The sequence below is a fragment of the Limanda limanda genome, chromosome 20, assembly GCF_963576545.1.
Source record: "Limanda limanda chromosome 20, fLimLim1.1, whole genome shotgun sequence".
Lineage (NCBI taxonomy): Eukaryota > Metazoa > Chordata > Actinopteri > Pleuronectiformes > Pleuronectidae > Limanda > Limanda limanda.
In genome coordinates this window covers 15,321,147-15,343,318 of record NC_083655.1, presented here as the reverse complement: position 1 = coordinate 15,343,318, position 22,172 = coordinate 15,321,147, and the positions used below count along the sequence as shown (strand labels likewise).

General features: G+C 40.6%; 1 protein-coding gene across 3 annotated transcripts; it reads left to right on the top strand.

The window, feature by feature from the left end:
- Positions 1–4,152: 4,152 nt before the first annotated feature.
- On the top strand, positions 4,153–18,951 carry rnpc3 (RNA-binding region (RNP1, RRM) containing 3). Of its 3 annotated transcripts, none has more exons than XM_061093762.1 (16): positions 4,153–4,204; positions 4,528–4,770; positions 4,851–4,898; positions 5,046–5,155; positions 5,586–5,675; positions 7,919–8,030; positions 8,669–8,737; positions 10,255–10,400; positions 11,068–11,193; positions 11,619–11,767; positions 13,935–14,120; positions 14,948–15,042; positions 15,213–15,271; positions 16,928–17,060; positions 18,396–18,473; positions 18,889–18,951. In XM_061093762.1, exons 2-15 carry the CDS (start codon positions 4,618–4,620, stop codon positions 18,462–18,464), a joined length of 1,545 nt encoding a protein of 514 aa, XP_060949745.1. In that variant the 5' UTR covers positions 4,153–4,204; positions 4,528–4,617; the 3' UTR covers positions 18,465–18,473; positions 18,889–18,951. The 3 variants fall into 3 exon arrangements, with proteins under 3 accessions (XP_060949745.1, XP_060949743.1, XP_060949744.1); XM_061093760.1 differs by having other exon boundaries at positions 18,604–18,951; XM_061093761.1 differs by having other exon boundaries at positions 4,156–4,204; positions 4,588–4,770; positions 18,604–18,951.
- Positions 18,952–22,172: the final 3,221 nt, after the last annotated feature.

Sequence of the window (22,172 nt, the reverse complement as noted above, 5' to 3'; positions counted from 1 at the left end):
AATAGAAAAAACGGAGAGGCATAAATTGGCCTTTAGTCTCAGCTGTCAATCAACGTTTCACCCAATTTTTTATCATATTGCTTAACAAATTTATATCAAAGCTAACGTAAGAATAAACACTGGACATTTTTTTTCCAGAAAAAATCTTTGAGAAAAAGGAAGTTTGGCTCAGTTCCTACTAGATAGATAAGAAAAGTCTCAAAGTATTGCTATAGGATGCAGTACCACTGATTGCCAGTAGAGGTAGGCTTTAAAACCTCTCGCAGAATAAGTCATGGGCTACGGTTGTAAAGTCAGAAAATGTCCTTTACTTTGAACTTGATGCCTGAGGAAAGATGTGGGGGAGAATTCAAATAGAGAGATAATAGTTACACTGCACCATAGGTTGTTGTTTTGTCAACCAACTCCAGTTATAGCACATGGAAGATTAGTTCAGTGACAAACTACAGTTCAAATAAGGTTTCCTACCCTGGTCACATCACCTAAGAAAGGATTTTTTCATAGAAAGGAAAAACTAAATAAAAAACAAACAAAAAGGACTGAAAAGTTAAAATCATAATAACATGAAGAACATACAAGTATAGAGACGGTTCCCCCATTAAAGTAATAATGAAAAATTATTTTGGTGTCTGTGCTAGAGATTTAGTGAAAAAACATACATAATAACATATTTTGTTTTGATGATGACATTGTGTAGCTAGACATTCAACATGCTTGTTCTTCAACATGACTCCTGGCTGGACAGATATGAAAGAAAAAAATCTAAATTTATGAAGTTGGAGCCCGGCCAACCACACAAAGATAACTTAAGTTCTGGACCGTGTCACGATAATAAATCCGATGCTTTGTTGTTTCTTTATTTTCAAGGGCCTGCTAGAGACACTACAAATGTATTGCTTTATATGGTGTAATGACTGGGGGTAAATACTTTTCTATCTATAAAGGATGGTCCAGTGTATATGTTAAAGGAGATAAGGAAAGAAGGACTGAGGCCTCCTCTCTCTTATCCCAACTCCATCCTCACCTGCCCAAATTTGGGTTTCCTATAGAGACTGTTTAGGTATGAATGATAAGACACATGCATGAAAACCTCACAATGTTCATTCACAAACATGGGAGTGCCCTGGAGGAGCAAGGTATTTAGCAGAATGAGCACTATCGACAGATGTTTAAAAATGATTTGCTGTTTGTGTGTTTCTGAATGCCACCTGAATGGAGTAAGCTGTTTAACATCGTATGTTAACCTTTCTCTAATGACTCCATTCGTTTTTCTAATGAATTATCAAAAGTCCTGCTGACTGGGATAAGTCTCCGCTGCCAATTGATATAAGCTTCTCTGGATGAGAGCATCAGCTAAGTGACTATAATACAAACATCAATATTCATCATGGTGACTGCTGTGTATTTTATAATGCCTCGTTGACTGAAGCAAAGGCCTTTTTCTGCCTCTATCGTTACCTCGCCTTGCCAATGGAGGCGGTAACATCACTTCTCCTGTCTGTTTTCAGTTTTACTCATCTCCTCTCCGTTGTGGTCCAACTCCTCTCCCCTCAGCTCTTTTTGTCGGACTGAGACGTGCACTTGGAGTGGTATTTTAATAAGAATGAGATTTATTGTTGTTAGTATAAATTTTTCCAGGTATGGTCGTCAAATCTGAATGTTTTACAGCAGCTTCATCCCCCCAAAAGCCTCCTATCAGCCCATCTGATTGAAACTGAGTCACTCGTCCATTCGCACTCAGCTCATTTCTTCCCGATCAGCATCTCTCTCTCCCTTTTCCTCTCCCAAAGTCTGAGGAGGGAGGGAGGGAGGAGGATCGAGTGTCCAGCGTTCCTCCCATCACCTGTGAAATTTCAGAGCCAGGCCACGGTGAAAGGGGTTATTGTGTCCCCCTGAGGAGGAATGCCCTTGCGTCGCTTCTCAAAGAAAAGGCTTCATTTGGCCAGGAATTTGGAGGCATCTCGAGAAGTGTAGGGGGGATTTTCTCTGGGGCTGGGATGGTCAGCTGAAGGCCTTCTTTAATGCTGGATAGAAGGTCAGGCCTTACCCCGAAACCGGTTTTAATAAAATGTGATTCTGATCGATAAGTATCAAACAATAAAATCACCTCAGGACTAGAAGGAATATATTTTGCGATTCCTTTAAATCAATTTCAATCAAATTTAAATGAACATTCTTTTTAGATCATTAGGGCCCGAGCACCTACGGTTGGAGGCCCTATTCGATATCGAAGGATTTGTATTTCCCTTTTGGGCTTTTTCAGGGCCTAGACATGCTCAAATTCTTACCAAAGTTTGCAGGAAATTCATCACCCCAAAAAGTAGTTGTATTCTGGAGTCATTTGAAATGGGCGTGGCAAAATGGCTCAACAGCGCCATCTATGGAAAAGCCCCTGAGTTAGCTTTCACCGATCTTCACAAAAATCGTAGCCCAGGTGTATCTTGACTAGACAAAAAATAAAGGTCAGTGGTGTAATGGGGAAAAAGCAACAGGAAGCTCTAAATTTTTTCTTTGACATACTTGTCCCAGGGTTTTCATCAGATCAACTTCATATGGACATGAGTGTCATCACAACAAGATGGAGATATAAACTACTTCGAATGTCTATTTTTAATCACACGGTGTGATCCTGGCATGGCGTAAAAGTTTAATTACAAGCCATCGAAACACGATGTTCTGTATCTCAGACATACATGGTGCGATCGACTCCAGACTATGCATGTAAGACAAGAGTCCTGGCCTGATGACATCTTCACATAAATTATGAATTAAAATCACAGCGCGCACCCTGGTGGCAACAGGAAATGTCTTGTTTTTGGAACATCTTACACTTGGAAGTATTCCTCCTCATCCCCGACTGCAACCATGTCAAACTGTGTCAAAAGTGTCTCAAGACATTGATAATGGCATAAGATTACTGTGACTTTTCGTCAAACGCCATCTTGTGGCGTCAATGTTCATCAATTCGCCGTTAAACACAAAATTGCTGTAATTCATTGTTCATGCTTTAGTCTACCTCAAAATAAATTTGTGTAACAACAGAACCCCCCTGAAGATAGTTATATGGTTTTAAGGAATGGGGGTGACAAAATAACTGACTCATTCACACAATCACAGTTCGGCCCTGATCAGATCCATATCAATATTGACTCATCATTACAACGCCACCTGCTGGCTACAGGAAGTGACATGTTTTAAACTTTATATATATATATTTAAACCGCTCAAATGAGCTGTATATAGCACTTCAAATGATTCATTAAGCAAATAATTATTTGTTGTCAGTTTGCTTTAATGTCACAGTGTCAGTGATGTTAGAATCCTTTGATGTCTTGGATGCAAAGATCAAAGATTTATACGATCTGAATAGAGAAAAGAATGTTTTTGACCTGAGCTGGAAATATCACATTGATCACAACTGCAGCAGCTGTTATTAGATATGGTTACGCTGACACCTGCTGGTGACAAATAGCCACTAACCTGTCCATGTGTTCGCCGGCTGTTAATCACAAAGCTCTGCATATCGCTTGATAACAAAATGTGCATCATAAATATTATTGAAATAGATAGAATTAGAAGTATAATAATAATAGAGTTCCTGAAGACCCAGCACGGTTTCAACCCACCAGTACTCAGTAGTTATTATATTATAACATGAGTACTCAGCAGCCATACATTATTACATGAGTACTCAGAAGTCATCACTATACTTGGAAGCAATATCAGCCTGTGTTCTTTACTTGTGAGTTGCAGCACTCAACACCCTCTGCCATAGACAATAACAGTACTGTTTTCGGGAATTGTATAAGTGTGCTGATTTTGATTTATTTTTTTGTGATTTTCCGGAACACTATTCAGGTCATCATTAATATATCATGTTATTTTGAAAAATGAACATAAACCGTCTTGAATAGATAATAACATAGCAACTCAATTGATTTCTGTCAGGTATATAATAACTAATATTAAACAAATTAACTTTTCTTAAATTAACAAAAGAAACAACTGCTCAGAAAGTGGAGAGACCACAGTTTGCTGCTTGTCAGCAAACACCGAACTCTCTGAACCTCTGGTCACTGCACAGATTAACGCTCCCGTCCTCCAGTCCGTGAGGGCGCGGTATAACTCTAGGTTACATGTAATTTCAAACGAAGAAGACGCAGAAAGCGGAAGTGTAGTTGTTCACTGGTCGATGCTGCAGGAGGTAAGTGTGCGCTGGAATATCTTTGTTTAGCGCTGTTTTTTATGCATAAAGAATTACTTATTTGGGTAATTTAAAGGCTTTGGCTTGATTCAGTCAATAACAAAGAAAAGCGGGCCATATAAGTGGTGCATTTACGTCAGTTAGCCCTGAGCTAATGTAGCTAGCCCCTGCAGCTAACCACGATCCTTCTTTTGAAGAATTCAAAATTAAACTTTGCTTCGTCTGTTTAAGAACGTATAGAAATGACACATAATGCCTGGTGTTATCTGAGGCATCGGCAGGACTTCTTCTTGAATTCGTCAGTATGTGTTTCTGTTGTGCAGGTCAACCTTCATTGTGAGAGAAGCTCCTAAACGTGTGTTTACACTGTGTTGCTCAACAAGAGGTAACAGTGGCTGGTGTACTGCGGGGAAATGGACACGAACGAGGACCTGGTCCCGACCAACGTCAGCAAAACTCTGCTCATCCGCCACTTACCAGATGAGCTCAGCCAGGAAGATAAGAAAGATCTGCTGCAGTATTTTGGGGCTGAATCCGTCAGGGTCTTCTCCAAAAGCGGTCGCCTGGTAGGTGGTGTTTTCACTTGATCACAGTCAGTGGATTTTCTGCCCATGCTAAGGTTTATGACATATTTCATTTCCCACAGAAACACACTGCTTTTGCAACCTTTCGAAATGAGAAGTCAGCACAAGAGGTGAGTTTTTTTTGTCAAAAGCTGTTTCAGTTAAAGATTCAGAAAGTCATGCATGTTTAGATGTATAGATACAAGCTAATGGCAATTTCAACGTGATCTGATTTTCTCTCCCTGTTTGCTAATAAATATCCATCACATCTCCTTCAGGCTCTTACCAGGCTCCACCAGTTAGAGATCCTTGATCAGACGCTTGTTGCTGAGTTTGCCAAAGGCCAGGAAGATGTGACAGTATTAAAAGATCCACCAGTGTCTGACAGGTGGGTTGCTTGAATTGTCTGTAAAACTAAAAAGCTCAGGGGAGAACATATCTCTGCCAAGGCCCAATAGTGCCCCTAAATTCCATATGTACCCAATTGCACATAGATATCAGTCCCCAAAATATGACTGATCTGTTAATATCTATTGATTATTCCAAGGGAAATCATGAACAATGGTAAAAATTGTGAAAGAAATCCTCAAGTCCGCATTTGCCCTGAAATTGTATGGGTTCTTCCATGACCCTTCTAAGTTTTCTCTTGTGGTTTTTATGTAATGTTGATTACAAACTAACAAACACACAGTTTGGCAACAGTAATTAACTGGACCAAGCCTGTGACTTGTAGCCAGACACTGGCCTCTGTCTGAGTGGTCTGAAGAACAAAACTGTAAGCATAGCAGAACCAGGTTTCACCCTTTTCCTTTCTACAGTGGAAAAGGTGGTAAAGAAGAGAAGAAGAAAAAACCGACCCGAAAGCCAAACATTCCTCTTATAGAAACTGGCATTTCACCGAGCCTAGGGTAAGTTTTGAATTTATCTCATTATTCAGCTTTTGTACAGATGTGTAATTTGTGATTTTAACCTTTTGTTAATTTAAACGTTGAGTTACTGAATTTTATACACTTAAGTGTATCAGCTAGTCTGTGTGTTACTGTCATCCTCTAGTGCGTTACTCTTCAAATGTCTTAGGATTTGTTCTCACCCTGCCTCATGTCGTATAAATATATATTGTATTACATCGTGATTTGGTAACAAGCAGTTTCCCATGACTCCTGGTGACAACCGGTAAAGGTCATTCCGCACTCAAATTAGACTTCATACTATCAAATATGCACGTGTGACACATGCTTCCCAAAGTGCTGTCACTTCAGGAGGGTAGAAGCTGCCTGGAGGCCGACTGACAGTAAACCTGGGTGACAATCTGAGAGCAGCGGCATCACGTCCAATTAGATGGTCAGGCTGCCACAGAGTGTCTGACAGAGCGTGAGTCCTGCCAGTTGGTGGGACCAGGTGGTCTCTGAGCTTGTCCTTCAGTACTGCAACCCACTCTCACCTCACTTCATATTCAAAATGGTCATATTCTAAAGTAAATTATAATATGCTAAGTGTGGAAATGTGTCAGATGATAATAGTAAGATCAAAATATTGAGCCTGTATTGGCTTCTTAATAAAGGCTGCATTCACTAGTGTCAACAGTGTCCATACAGATGTATGAAAAATAAAATCTTGTTTTGTATTTACTAGTTTGTGCGTGCGTGCGTGCGCGCATCGCGATCGAACTCCGTGCCTGATACAGAGAGTAGACGAGAAATCTAAACGCGCGACCATGTAGAGACAGAAACTACATGACGTCGTGTAAATAAGATAAATAACATTTAGTTTGTTTAATAAAAGAGCGCTATAGACCTGTTTTATAAGAAAGGTAACCTTCAAGGACTAACGTTGAGATCTGGTGCTAATATTATGGTAGGGGAATGACTGCACAGAGCAGAATATTTTTAATCTTCGGGGCTTTCTTGTAGAATCTGCAGTGTGTAAACTTTTTGAAACTGCAGTGAAGCACAGCAGGAGCTCTGCCGCTGAATCCATCCCTCTGTAGAGGCCACACAACATGTCCAGCAGTGAGCAGCCAACAGTGGAAAAGATGTGGCAGTGCTAATGCTAGCATCAGTATTGCTGATTTACTCTGGGATGGATGATGCAGGTTAAGTCACTGATGTCAGATGTAGAAGCACATTTTTTTTCTGGAAAATAAATTGACAGGACAGCGATTTAATAGCCTACAGTGACTCCTATAAGATAAACAATAAGTCCTGCTCATTGATATGTAACAACAGTCCAATCTTAATGCATTTCTTGGTAACAATCTAATTCCAAATGTGTATGAAAATGCACCTCTTACGGATTGTTAAGCTCTATGAGGAAAATTGTGATATGTTAATATGGACTATACAAATCGTTGGTTGATGGCCATTTAAGATGGACAAGAGGAAGGCAACAGGGCAAGACATAAATACAATAGCTACACATCACACAATTTCAAAACACTGGACCGTACAAAAACCACAGTGTTGATGAGACACATTTGCTTTCAAAAGTTTTAGACTGGGAAAACTATTCAAACATTGTAATCTTCTATTTGATAGATTTTTAAATTCTACTTGTTAATATACCTTTTAATTATTGTGCTGTTTTTGTCTTAACATGTTTTTTACAACATAGTATAAAGCCCAACTCATGCTTCTATGCCGTAGCCTACTGCGAAAGACACAGACTCTCGAACTGGGCTTCACGGGCAATTAATAGAATCAAGATTTAAAACATCAAAAGAAAAGTAAACTTTGTTACCGAGTGAGCTATGACTTATATTTCTGATTGTTGTTTTCAGTCCCAGCAGCACCGGCAGCTCACATAACACACACACACTCTGCCCTCACCTTTCCTTATTAAGCCACAAAATTAAGATTTATCCTCTCAGTCCTGCCTTCTAAAAGTTAGCGTTATATGTGAACTAGCCTTGTTGCTGACGTGGCAGGCCGGTCCCCATGTCCCTTAATGGCTGGATTTTACATTTTGTTGGCTGAGTGCTTGTCATAAAGAATAAGTTACCCAGCTAAAGCACATATTTGTGTAACACATTCATGTGTCTCCATTACTTTGACATATTTTGTGTGTTGTTAAGCGAAGGGGTTGTTGTGTTCAAGGCAGCGAGTTTTGGCTGCAGAATCTGCTTTTAAGTAATTCTGTCTTTTCTCTCCTCCAGTTTGAAATATCAACCCAATCCCACTTTGAAATATTTATACCCACCACCTTCTGGCAGCATTCTGACAAATATATCGCACGCCCTCGTGAGTGTGCCAAAGTTTTACGTGCAAGTGAGTAACTGCAGCTTCTCTCATATCATATTTTTCATCCAGTATCATCACACCTTTGATATGCAGATATTGGTCATCATCTGTGTATGTATTTGTATCTTTCTGTCCTTTTTCTCTCCCTGTATTCATACTCACCTTTTTTTGAGAAATGCTGAGTTGACACAGCATGTGTAACCTTCAGATTGATCATGTAGAATTGAAATACAATTCTGGACTAAGTGCCCCAGAGATTTTTGAACTGCATCCAACCTCCTAAAGATCAAACAGCAAACATTTGCCTTTTAAATTTCAATTTGGGGAAGCAAGTATTAATAATAAACCATAAGTGGGAGGCATGAGTTATGGGTTTAACATTTCCTTGGGAGCTGCGCTTCCTGCATTTTCATTGCTGCTGCTTCCAGTGGCAACACCTTGGTGGTGCTGATGTGTTGCAGAGGAGCCCTCGGTGTCTCGCCTCAGCCTCAATCTCACCTTGATCCATGTATTTTAAATGAAAATGCAGAAGCCTTGCAATCTGTTATACATATGGAGCCTGGATTGTAGGCAGCAGTGTATTTATATGACCAGCTCCCAGCTCTTGGTAAGAGTCTTGAGATGCAACCGCTGTTGTTCTAATGCTCTTTATTCCAATTATACAGGTGCTTCATCTGATGAACAAGATGAATTTACCATGTCCGTTTGGCCCAGTCACTCCCAGACCCCCCTTGGTAAGCTGGAACACATGATATTTACATGAAGAAAGAGAAAAGGATGATGGCCTGTTTGAGTTTTTTAAAAAAGAACAAGAAAAGCTGTGTTTTGATAGGGTCACTAGTATTTAAATGTGAGTATATTTCACCTATAAGGGAGGAGGTTAACCAGCTCAAAGTTTGGAACAACATATCTCTTAAGCTGCTTTCAGACATACACTAAACTCTGCACAATCTTCTAAAATTATCTGGAGGGGCTGTATGTGAGAATGTAACTGTCCCAGTCAGAGACTGCGTACAAACTTAGTAAATACTCGATTAACTGCGAGCGAATGCAAATGTGCAAATGCAAATTTGTCAAGATGGAAAAGATATCTTGAGGAAGATGTTAACTTGGAGAGCCACTGAGATTTGAGGGCTTACGCCAGGCCTAATGTCCTATAAACAAAAATATGTGATCTCTGCAGTAGGAATTTATATGTTGTGTCCTACCTCCTGCATACGGCTCCCCCTCTCACGTGATCGCTCCTTAGCATCTTACTGGAGAATCTTCTGCTCCTGCTCATATGTGAAAGGAAAACCTTTCGAGTTCATCTCTTAAACCTTGATGATGAGAAAATACATTCTTGAATTGTGTTACATGTTGGACCATAGTTTTGTTTACCTAGTAGCAAAAAACACTAAACACTTTAATTCCTTGGCATTTAATATGATGATAAAAACAAATCGATATTCGTTAAAGACGTGTGTTACAAAAGACACAAAGCCACTCACTTCACTCTTATACAGACATATTTTATATATTTTCTGCTACAACAGTTTTTTAAAACCATATTATATTATCCGAGGAATGATTCAACAGTAAAATCCTATTCAATTTTCAAGTGAGCCTGAAAGGCAGACATAATGACTCCTAAATGTGAGGAGACACTCTGTGAGAGTCTGTTTAAAGAGAGCTTGATTTTTACCACTTCTAAGTAAAAAAATAACTCAATGTTCTTACCTACAGGGCATGAAGTGTTAGAGTCGCTTATTAAGTTTATCATCAGAAGAGTGTTCTGCAATAGTTTAAATCATTTAGATATTTTTTCATGCAAAAATGCCTAAAATGTTCTCGTTCAGCTTTATAAAGTTGAAGATTTGCTGTTTATGTCATCTGTGTTTAATTATTATATTGAGCTTTCCCACTTTTTTTTGACAAAATAAACAGTAAACCAATTTGATTAAATATTTGATTACGTTAGAAATGTTTCATCAGATTAATCAACAAAGAAAATAATGGTGAGCTTGAGCCTTGTAAACTATACTAATAATCACAATTCATTTTTGTTGTTGCTGCCAGTTACAGTTGAACCATTGGAATAAGTCTCAGAACATTGTGATTTAATTTAAACCTGATATCGATCCCCACAACTGGGATCATAAATGAATCCTGGTTTCGACCTGCACTCACCAGGGACCTGGTGCAGAGATGCACATGAAAGCATTTGAACCCTGGGGTATTTGTAAGGTAATCCAACTTGTGTTGTCTGCAGCCGTTTGAGCGGCTTCCTCCGGCACCACCTATCCCCATGCCCCCTCCCTACCCTCCTGACTACCCCCCTCTGCCAGAGGAGGAGATGGAGCTGGCCAGTGAAGAGGAGTCAGAGTACGATAGCGGAGACGACGAAGACAAGGAGAGGTGAGGCGCAGATAACCACCAAAGTCCAGTTAGACCAGTGTAGCCTCTCGGCAATGCCCGGGGCTGTTATTTCAGGCTAAAAACACCAGGCTCCAACTGAATTTGTATACTACATGATGCAGAGATGCCCGAGACCAGGGCATACAAACCACATGTATATAACCACCAGTGAAATCTAATTAAAAAAGCAGGTAGTTTTCACAACACCATCCTCTTTAACGCCTCAGTCCAGAACACCATCAGCTTATCCCTATAGAACACTTGTTTCTGTTTATGTTAATGATTAAATCAATAGAGTTGATGCATCACACACATTTTTGTGTTGATATTCTCATCTTCATTATTATAACAAAATGATGATTACCAGTTGGCCAAAATAAGCCATTCATCCTGTATTGTGTGTTTTTTCTTTTTATAGCTATCAATATCAAAACTTTGTTAACAAAAATGGTGATGGGTTGATTGGTTGTTTTGGGAGGAGAGCTGGAAGTGTCATACTATTCAGGATTCACTTACTAGTAATAATGTCGCTGCAAACAGAAGTGGCTTGAAGGGAAATGTCTTTTAATTTAATTTTACATTTCAATTGATGTGCAGGTTTTGTTCCTTTTCTTCATTCCAAGGTAGACATTATTTCCCCTTATTCCTTATGCTTGCTTTATTTCAGGATTGTTCGTCTGATGGGCCTGGTCAACCAAGCATGCAAGAGACCCATGAGACCAAAAACAGCCTCAATGAGAAAGAAGCCCAAGATCAAGGATCTACTCTATGCTCCCAAACCAGACTCTCAGAGGTACAGCAAAGGCACTCATGCATGTCACAGTCCTCACGCAAAGCTCATCTCGAGACAGTATTCATAGGCTGCTAAAAAAGGACAGAAACCCTCCTGACAATACATCTTCCTCATAAAGACAGCCTTGTGTGGCTCTTATTGTTTCAGTGCCACAGTAACACACACACACACACACACACACACACACACACAGTTACTCTGCCTTAATGACAGGCCACAAACTCTGTTTCTAAACTATAAATACACTAACACACACACACACACCTCAGTGTCTCCTGGCTTCTTGTTTGTGGACTGGGAAATATCTCCAGCTGACCAGAGCGAAATATCTCAACCCTTAAGCCGCTCAGGAGCCAGGTTTTATTGTGGGCACATTTTAGAGGCTGCTGTGGAGGGGGAGCGCTGATTGTCTCTGCTCTCCTCAGTGCTCCGGTGCTGCAGCCCTCCGATGTGTTTGAGCAGCCCCACCCCGCTGGGCCCAGGAAGATTGAATTCCACATTTCGGTTCCAGAGGTAGCGTCCACAGTGGAGGGAAGTGGGCCAGGTCACGAGGCGCCGGCTAATGAGGGCCGAGGTAAGTGCTCCCTCACACTCACTTCCTTCAGTTCACAATTAGTCGATTCAACGTTTACCCGTTGATGAACTGATTCCACAGTTCTTACAAATTCTCAGTGATGCATTGTGGTTTTAAATTTAGGACTGTTGATCCAAAATAGTATTCACTTTCTACACATAGGCCTTTTACACATATCACTCCTGTCTCATTCAGTATTTGGAAGAGCTCCAGAGGTGTGTGTTCAGAAAGGGACATGGGAGCTCACTCTGTGGGAGGAGAGAAGGCTAATTGCTGAGATTGCTTATTTTACCTGCCTTGTGTGGGTTACCAAAACCACATACAGACTCATCTTAGCCCCCCCCATTCTTCTATTATTATTATTAAAGGAATATTATTGATTATATTTTATAGGTACTTTTAGTTTTTATATATGTATATATATATATATATGTCCTATATAATGTATGTCACCTATGTTCTAGCTAAGAGTTGTATTATAGAAATAAATATTTTTTCCCTGCTACAAGGACACAGTTGATAGTTTCCTAGGGTCCGCTGCAAAACATAAATTACTCTTTACTTTGGCCCATGTCCAACTCACTAACATGGAGGAGGCAGGGTTCATTACTTTTGATTCACCCAGCAAACAGGGGGTGATTGAGTTGCTTTGGCTTCACTTTGGGGGAGCTGTCATGTCGTCCATCTTTATATACAGTCAATGGTCTCGCCACAGTTTCACAAGGAACTGCAAAAATGTTTCTCTCTCTCTATCTCTCTTTCTCCTCTCTCTCTTCTTTTCTCCTTTTCTCTCTCACTCTTTCTTGGCACGACAGTGGTAGTTTCCTGTTTAGCTGCGTGTCTTCCTGCAGTCATCCGGGATGAGAGCGTGCCGTGTCTCACTAATCAGCCCCCCCCCCCTCGGGGGCAGCTACAACCACAGATGGGATGTAATTGTGTGGGAAACACTGTGATAATAATATCCACTATCTCCCGTCCTTTAATGAAGTGCGGCCCCTGGAAACAAATTAAGTCGCTTTGAGACACAAATATAACAAATTTGCGACTCTCACAATTGGCCAGTCAAAATAAATCAGGCTGATACTGTAATCTACAAACACACGGGTGGGGGAATCCGTATAAAAAATTTCTGACGACTCTTGTTGGCGCAGGAGAGGCACTTTAGGAATTTGATTGTTACTGTACATCATGTTTATTATCACATTGAAGCAGGAGGTGGTTTGATACTCCTATTGACATAAGTTAAAGCCCTTACCAGGGGTGGCCTGAGCAGAGTGTTAACACAGCAGTATATCACAGCAGAAACCTTCATCAAAAAAGGCTTTACCATTATCTGTATGAGGAAATGTCACTGGGGCTACAGCCTGTGTTACTTGTCAGCTGTGCAGTTCCCCGTTCGCCTTATCTCGCTTCTCTCTAACTACAACTTCACTCCCTGGCAAGCCCCTGAGAAGTAAAATAGATCTCAAAGTCAAACACAAAAGATGTCCTAAAGGCAGGGGGAAAGATAAACTATGACAGGTGGCTTTTTGGATTAGTCTTGTTTTGCCGAAGTGAGGGTGTGGGATCCGATAAACAAGCCATTTAAATGAAAAGGGGAGGTGGGGGATAGATAAGGAGGAGGATAATTTTGAAAGCTGTGGTCTAGTTCTCTGCCGAGAGTGTATCAGGAAAGCTCCCCAACACTTCTTGCTCCACTGCACACACACATACCCCATATGTGGATGACAAGCTTTTTTTTTCCACGCCTCCTTGGATTTGTATGGGCTCACTGCTCTTCGTAATTCCATCTACGGCGTGAGTGTATGTGTGTGCACAAGGATGTGTTTCTCCAAAGTCTGTCAGAGTTCTCCGTCACTCTGCCTTTCAAACTTCTAAACAAGTAATCGATTCGTTGATCAGTACATGTTGAACTAATTATGACCAAGAGGATTTTCTTCCTCTCCACCATCTTGAGCTTGTTTCTTTTATTGAAGAAAGTAAACATTGTGGAAGTGATTATTTCACCATCTGCTATTTCTAGAGACTTTGAAAACTTCCATCTGTATTGGAGCTGCAGATAAACAGTCCTCATCCTGTTGTGTGTCAAACAATCCACAGGATTCCCCACTAAATTTGTTTTTGTTTGTGCTATTAACTGCTCCTAAAACATCTTCTGTGCACTCAGAAGTGGACGAGATGGAGGTCGCTCCCTCTGTCGGCGAGGAGCCGGAGGTCACTGAAGGTTTTGGGAAGCTCTACCCCAGCGCCCAGGAGTCCCAGCAGCAGGAGGAGCTGAGCGACGACGATCAGGATCTCACCTCGGGTGTCATCTCCAGAAAGGAGCTGGAGAAAGGACGGCTGTCAAGAGACGGTAAATATAAGCAGGACTCTGCATTGACTTTGAAGAACGTCCAAACCTGGATTGCATCAGAGGGTGAAATCTTGGCTAAATGAAAATTGTTGGAACACTGTTGTGTGATCACACGCATCTGTGTGGCTGCATTATGTCAGCTTTGTTTAGTTTAGTGTAAACAAGCAGAGGCGACACAATGGAGGATCACCTCAACAGCCGTACAGCAGAATGCAGTTTAAACAAGTCACCCTGATAACCACTAAAAGATATTGGTTCTGTGCAGAGAAACATTACAAAGGGATTTTCTTTGGAGAACAGAGTAATGACATTTGAATTAATGTTGTCATGTATCAAAAGGGCTGAACAATAAAACATTCAGCAGCAAAATAGGCACATGCATGTATTCCCCAGGAGATAAAGAAGTGCAAAACAAGGGTAAAAGGAGAAGGAATATTTTACATGTGTCAAGTGACCAGAGACGGAACTGCTGGATGTGTGTCATCTGTTTGGTAGCATCTTTGCAGTATCAGCTTAAGAGTAATGGGTTGTGTTACTTTTTGTCCTTCCTCCTGCACACATTGTTCAGACATGTTTTCCATACAAATGGTGTTACACGTCAGCTGAGACCGAATACGTCCAAGTCACAAGTCTAAAATTAAACAGGACGGCTGCTGCCGAGATCAATAATCACTTCATCGGCTTTAACGTCTTCAGTCTCTCTTTCTATAAAGCACTGAGTACCTGTGTGTACTGTGTGTATAGGCAGCTCTGTGATCCTTTGTACTTGTTTTTGAAACCAACCTCTTTTTCTTACTCTCCTTCTGTTTTTTCTCTCTTTAAATCAGAGATGAAACGCATGTCTGTGTTTAAAAATTATGAACCGGGCGAGCCGACCTGCCGACTGTACGTCAAGAACATCCCGAAGCAAGTGGACGAGAAAGTAGGTTATTGTAGAACTTGACCCACTTGTATGTTAATGTTTGAATGTTTGTTTTGTATTGCTTAAATTCATTAAATGTATTCAGGCCTTTATGTTGTAATATTTAGAAATTATATGTCAATGTCATCAACAATGCACTTATATTAATTTCTGCGTTATTTACCTTCCAGGCCTTGAAGTACATATACGGGAGATACATCAACCCTTTGTCAGAAGACGAGAGAAAAATGTAGGTAATCCGAAATTGATGACATTTTTTTTTTTTTTCCTTTTTTTTTTAATGGACATGCTTTGCGTGTCTCTTTGCTCCATTTTCTCTTCCGGAGCTATTTCTGACTCGAGCAATTTGTCGCCTCCTCTTGAGAGATGTTAGTAATTCATGCTGACTGTGTGTTGTGTTATTAATAAGTATCTAACCTGACGTCGAGATCATGAGGGACATTTTATGTTTGCGCATCAGCACTACTTCAAATGAATCGTCCACCTGAGTCATCAAACGGCGCTTATGTTGGGAGAAGGCCAGACTCTGAACTCAGATGTCGGTGATAAACAGGAGGGTGAAGCTCTGCCAGAAAAACAGCTTGTCCTCTGCTAACCTGACTCTAAATTGTGTCTTTTTGACCCTATCAGACTTACTCCAATTTATTTTATTTTCATAAAACTTATACGCAAACAAATGTTTGTAGAAGTCATAACCTAGACAATACCAGCTCCTATCCCAACCCCAAAATCAGTTTTTGTCTCCTCCAAACACAAAGGCAGACCCCAAAGAGCTGTTACACTCACAATTCACAATTCATGCTTGGATACGTCTTCGTCTCAAAGGTTTGTAGTTTTTGGTTCAGTGTGGAAAACAAATAAATGTGAAGGAACATTATAACAAGCCTAAACCTTTTTGTGCACATGCTTCACGCCTGTGTTTTCTACAGCTGAGTTTCCTCTCAAATGTGCAGCCAAAAACAAACCTGTGGTATTTGTTATCTCGCCTGCTCCACCAGTAATAGACACACACTGGTGATGCTGCAAAGTAGTTTTTGTGTACTCCACAATGTTGACACTCTTATTGTCCAGTGTTATTTATAATTTAGCAGAAAACTATAGCGCTAAAAGTATTAGCCCTAAGATAATCTATAAGCTCTGGCTCCACATTAACCCTATTAAATTAAAGAATACATATATATTTTTTTTTCTCTGTGCTCCAAACCTCACCTAAAATAATACTTTTTTTTTCTCATCCAACACAGTAGCTTTTTTAAAAACGGTCTCCAGAGTGGATAAATCTTACAAATGCCGTCTTGCTGTTTCAGTGCTGATGATGAAAAGCTAAAGGCTCGGGGGGGGGGGGGGGGCGGGGGGGCGTGCACTAGCAGGGTCTTTTCAGTGCAGCTAATCTTTTATGTTTATGTACAGACATTCAGATGACATTACAGTTATAAAATAACCTTTTTTATTTGTTCTGTTCAGAAAAATGTAAATGAGAAATATGTTGTGAATATAGCCATATTGTTTTAGGGTTAGGGTTAGGGTTAGGAAGAAAAAGACACTTACCTGGACAAAAGTTTATTTTTCATTATTTAAATTTAGTATAAAATATAATCTAATGATTTGACTCTTTGAACAGCCCTCATAGACATGTACTTTAACCTCATCAATCCTATGAACTATATATTTGGTTCTGATCTTATTTATATTTTTCCTCAGTATTTTACAATTTGACTTGCCTTCGTTATGCTTAAGTCCCTAATTCTTGCCCCGTACTTGTGTTTGAAGCTACTGGATGCCTGACATTCCTTCGGGATTGATTAAGCATCTATCTGTGGATCTGTTGTGTTGAATCCGTGTGGTGATGATGACGATGTGTCCCTGCTTCACTGTTCCTCCTCAGGTTTGATGTCGTTTTAATGAAGGAGGGGCGGATGAAAGGCCAGGCCTTCGTCGGACTCCCCAGTGAGCATAGCGCAGCGAAAGCCCTGCTGGAAACCAACGGCTACGTCCTTTTTGACAAACCCCTGGTGGTCGTATCCTTTTATCCCCCCCAGATGAAACTGGGACGAAGGTTTGGGGTTTTAAGTGTGTTGCGTTGCAGAGAGATTTGTATATCAGTCACACAATCAGGTGTTCATTTGTAGAATATAATCTAAAAATATATATTTACTTGACACACAGGGCCAAATAAAATGTATCAGAGAGAACTGCTAGATTACTTGCATGCATCGTTTCCTGTGAATCCCTCACAGGAAGGAAAGCAATTTGAAACCATTACAAGTAACCGTTAGATAGAGAGGTAATTTCAGAATACAGACATTAAATAGCTTCTTGAGAAAATATCAAACCTGGGGTTAGATTCCCCTGAAAAAAGCTTTGACAGCTTCGCAGGTAGCACCGTAATGTGCGTTCTGCTTTGTGCAAGACCCAATTTAGATTCCCTGTCATGATTTCCTCAGTGCCGGCCTGACACTGCCGTGCATCCTTAGTGAGCTGGAAGATAAAAACTATCAGTTTACAGTGTAAAGGTTTTATTAACAAACAGCTCCTCAGCCGCAAAGCCTCACACTCGTGGCTCCTCCCCCCTGTTCATCAACCTTCCACTGGGATGAGCACTTTCAAAAAAATCTGTGTCGCTGTCATTGGACAAAGGTCAGACTCTTACAGGGTCCGTTTTGGCCAGTAGTCCTGTGGCATTTATGAGCAAACAGCTGTCACCATTTCTCAAGTTAAGTTCACGTGAGGTGGCGAGTGTCGAAAAGAAAGAGGGCCCCTGTGGCTGAAAGCTGCTGGGGGAGTAAAACATGACTTTATACGAGTATAAATGATCAGTCTGTGAGGCTGTGCTGAAAGAAAACCTGGTGTACGGTGGGGGTTTGTGTTTTCTGTAATACCTCTGGTGAATTACATCTATAGAAAGAAAGGTGAATTTATAAATGGGAGCAAATCATTTTTCAAAAGAAACCGCATGTCTTTCAACTACATCATCGTAAAGGCACACAAGCATAGAATGTATGATACGACAATATCTTTATATTTCAATAACATTTCTCTGAACAAAGTGCATCACACATTTTTGCCCGCATTTGTTCAGAGGGTTTTTAAATGTTTATAAAAGTCAAAATGCATTGGCATCTGAAAAGGTTGGCTCTATGTAAGCATTTGCCCTGCAAGGTCTAAGAGGGTTTGAACCACTAGGGTTTGAACCACTAGGTGGCGTTTTGAGCCATGTTTAACCCATACAAATTATAACATTACAAAGTATTTAAACCAGCATTAATCTGTTTCATCAAATAACAGTCATATAAATTTGTTGTGCAGTATCTCTTCAATGTAAACGCCAAAAGACCTTAACTACGAATCCACAGCAATTTGCCAGATCGGCAAGACCCAAACCAGAGACAACGGAGCCCAAGAGAGGGCAGAAGCAGCGCTGAGCTCAACAGGTGAGTTTTACCACAACAGCAGAACAAACTTTCCACTGTACCATCCTGTATGTAAAAAAAAGAACCAGGCCTGATTATCATTGTAATGGTGTTTTCTTTTACGTTTGTGTTTACACTTTATGTATTCAAGAAACCAAGGCTTGATAGTGTGGCCCTGCAGGAGCATTTGTATCCTTATTGTGGCATATCCTTTGGAAGATAAAAACTATCAGGAGGAAATGTGGGCTGTTTATTTCTAGTTATTGCGGCACAGTTGGATTTCAAAGAGCAGTCTAAATTTCAGGACTCAGTGCCGTGCTTTGTTCCTGAGTCTCGTTCTATTGTGTTATTGTCTTGTCGTTTTGTTTACTTGTGCTATTTTAGGATTCTTTTATAAACTTGTCTTTACAATGTTCCTTGTTTGACTGAATTTCAGGTGATGGTCGTCAGCCGTTGTCTTCTTTTTCTTTTCTTTAATAAAGTATTTTTGTTAAAATAACTTTTGCTGTGTTTTCTTAACGTCCAGATGTGTCACAATTTTAGCGTGTACACTACACACAATCATGACTGATTATCCTAAGTCCCAAACTTCAAGTCCTGAAACACAGGCCGAGCTGTAGATTGGCTGTGTGGCTGATAGTGGGCTGTCAACACAATGGTAAAGCCACAGTCCTGAGGAGACAACAAACAAACCCAACACACCGCAGTGCGTGGGGAAAGAGCTGGGACTGGGTTAGTTTGTCTTTTCAATCCCTGCCTGGCCCCATATGTGTGATTATATAGAGTAAAGCTCAGGGGGTGGACTCACCCCTCGGCATCGTCACGTCTGGCTGTGTGTCAGTCAGAGCTCCTCTTTGGGGTCTGTGGTTATTATTACTTATATTACTTATATTCACTGATGGCTTGATGGCATTGAAAATATCTAAAGGGTATCAGGTCCTTGCAGTTACCCATTTGTCTTTAGGATAAATTTCTGTCCCTGTGTGTGTGAACTCCAGACAAACCATCAGTCTCAGAGTAGGAGTGACAATGCTTGCTTGTAAATGTACAGTACTATCTTGTAGAAGCTTTTATTTTGAAAGGCAAATATGACAGGTTCACATTGCACATGTGAGGAAACCTTCTGAAACAACAAAACAACATGTAAACAAATAGACAAGCGTGTCCACAAGTTTGTATTCTTTTGCACATTAACTTAATATTTTGCAAAACCCCTTGAGCTGGTTGGCTCACAGAGGTCATGACAAAAGCAGCAGACATGGAGTCCTATAGGAATTATTTATTGGCCAGACTGTTATAACTATTACTACTAAACTACTCATTACCAAACTACTTCTACACCTACCTGCTATAATTACTTTATTAATACCACTATTCCCCTTCTCTCTTTCCCTTCATGTCCTGTCTTTATTTACTATATTGTTCGTGCTAATAAATATATACTCACAAAAAAAAGTAAAACTACTAAATTAAACAACAGAAATACAATATAATGTGTCGGTCAGTTGGATCTGCAAGGGGTATATGAATTATAATGTCATTTGGGGGGATTTGAAATTTCAGTTGAAGTAGTGGGGCTAAGGGGCTTTTTTAAAATCAGATTTTGGCAAACCCATTTTAGCTCAAATTACAAAGACCGTTTTAATCTCCAGATTTCATACATCAGCACATTTATCTCATTATGCATCAGACTTTGAAGCTTCTCTGAATCAAATATCTTTTAATTTATTTAAAGTTTGACCAAATTCCATTCACATTTTAGTTTCTTTTCAGCTGAGAGATCTCTGTGGCTGGAAAACAAAACTAACTTCTAGGTCTCAAGACTCGTGATGGAGCTGCAGCACTTTGGATCCCATTCAGAATATTAGCACCCTGAAATACAGCGTGTGAGAAGGCATGAGACCACATGGCATCCCTGATAAAACACAAGCATCAGCCCAATTAGATCAGATGTTTATATATCACATGTAAAAGGGGTTTATTTTGAAGAAGAAATGTTGAAAAATGGATTTAATTACTAGTATTAATTATCCTGAATATTCCTCCTCTGCAGATCATGAGCTCCGTGCTGATGAAGACCTCATCCTGCATGCAGCACACTGTTCGGTCACATCTGGCCTCTAATGTGGCGATGATGTCGTTGATTTGACGCTGCTTTAATCTGCAGATGCAACAATGACGGGTTAACGAGCTGCGATTGACCTCGGAATCCTCAAGAGGGGGGGAAATCACTGTGATTAAACAATTATCTGAGCGTCCTTTAATTGCGAGTTGAGATCTGAAAGTGTGTCAGTGTTTATTTCACATCTCATGAACCTCGTCATTAACCTCTCACGGAGCTGCGGCTCTCATCCACTGATTCACCACGACGGTTCACAGAAGGAGTCGGATTCCGGGTTTGGGGAAACAAATCCAATACCGGTTTTTATTTTTGTGCAAAATAGGTTTGTAGTTCATTAAGTCCCAGCTCTGCTCGTGAGCTCGGCCTCTCTCCGGTTACCATCCGCACGGCGGGTTATTAATCACATGTGCTCGTCTGCTCCGACCCGAAGCTCATACGTCAACGCCAGTGTGAGGGAGGAGTTCCCATCTGTGCCCCACTCTGCCCGCCATCTCAACGATGACAAATGGGCCCCCCGCAGTGGAAATATTGAGAGTTACCGGGACATTTATCAGGCAACATTTGAGCAATATGAAAGATAACCTTTTGTAAGTGGACGCAGATAAAGATGTATGTTCTGCCTTTTCCCTGCTCCGTCTCCATCTCTAATGTGTAATACCCACATGCGTTTCTTATTTTGGATTCAAGCAGGTGTGTGGACTGTTCGGTGGATAGAGCCAAGGTTTGGAGTGTTTCAGGCTGTAAACACCTGGTCTGTTTTTCTGTCTTCACATTCAATTCCTGCTTTATACAGGATAACCTGTACAAATTGAGTGCAATGTTTACTCATAATCCTGTTGAAACTTTTTCTAAAAAATGCCAGTAAAACTCTGGGCAACATCAACATGCCTCGGGCCACAAAGGTCTCTCCAGACACTTGCAGTGACAACACCTATGTGTGAGTTCGCCTGTGGGCTTCTGTGCAACGTGGAAACTGAATTTTAATACCGCCACGAGCTGGTGTAGCTCCCTGTCAGTCAGTCAGTCTGTTCCCTGTGCCAATGAGACACCGTCGCTGTGAGCCTTGTTGTGCTGGGTTGCTTTGGGTTGAGACGTGTTGGCGATTCACTGTGGTCAAATCGGGGAGAAAGGCTTTATCGGATACATGGGCGACAAATTGACCATTTCAAGCAAGTGGCCATACACAAAGATGCTGGCTATCGTGAATTGTGGGAATCAAATTTTGGTTCAATTAGATTAATTAAGTAGAGGACAGAGGGAGCTGCAGCAGCAACCGTCAGTACAGTAATAACCAGTCAGGCGGGGATGGCATCAGCTAACACCTGCTAATGTGATTAGACATTAGCTGTGAATGAGCCAGTGACTGTGATGCATAAATGAAACATGTTTGATTTTATTTCATCAGATGAGTCATAGTTTATCATTAATGATTTCTCTTTCTGGTGGGTGGGGTTGCATCGTGAAAACAAAGGTTCATTTTTGTGTTTCATCCCAATGTACTGGTCAGTGGAAGGGTTTTATTAAACGTAGGAAAACCATAGACTGTGTGTATAAATATGGACCGCTCCCCAAAAGTTAAGAGAAAGGATCTCTATTAC

Excerpts from the sequence above, each read along its gene's own strand:
- rnpc3 (XM_061093762.1), top strand. The coding sequence starts at position 4,618 with ATGGACACGAACGAGGACCTGGTCCCGACCAACGTCAGCAAAACTCTG. Across the intron at positions 8,031-8,668 it reads TGCCAAAGTTTTACGTGCAA|GTGCTTCATCTGATGAACAA; the intron begins GTGAGTAACTGC and ends CCAATTATACAG. Across the intron at positions 11,194-11,618 it reads CCCAAACCAGACTCTCAGAG|TGCTCCGGTGCTGCAGCCCT; the intron begins GTACAGCAAAGG and ends TGCTCTCCTCAG.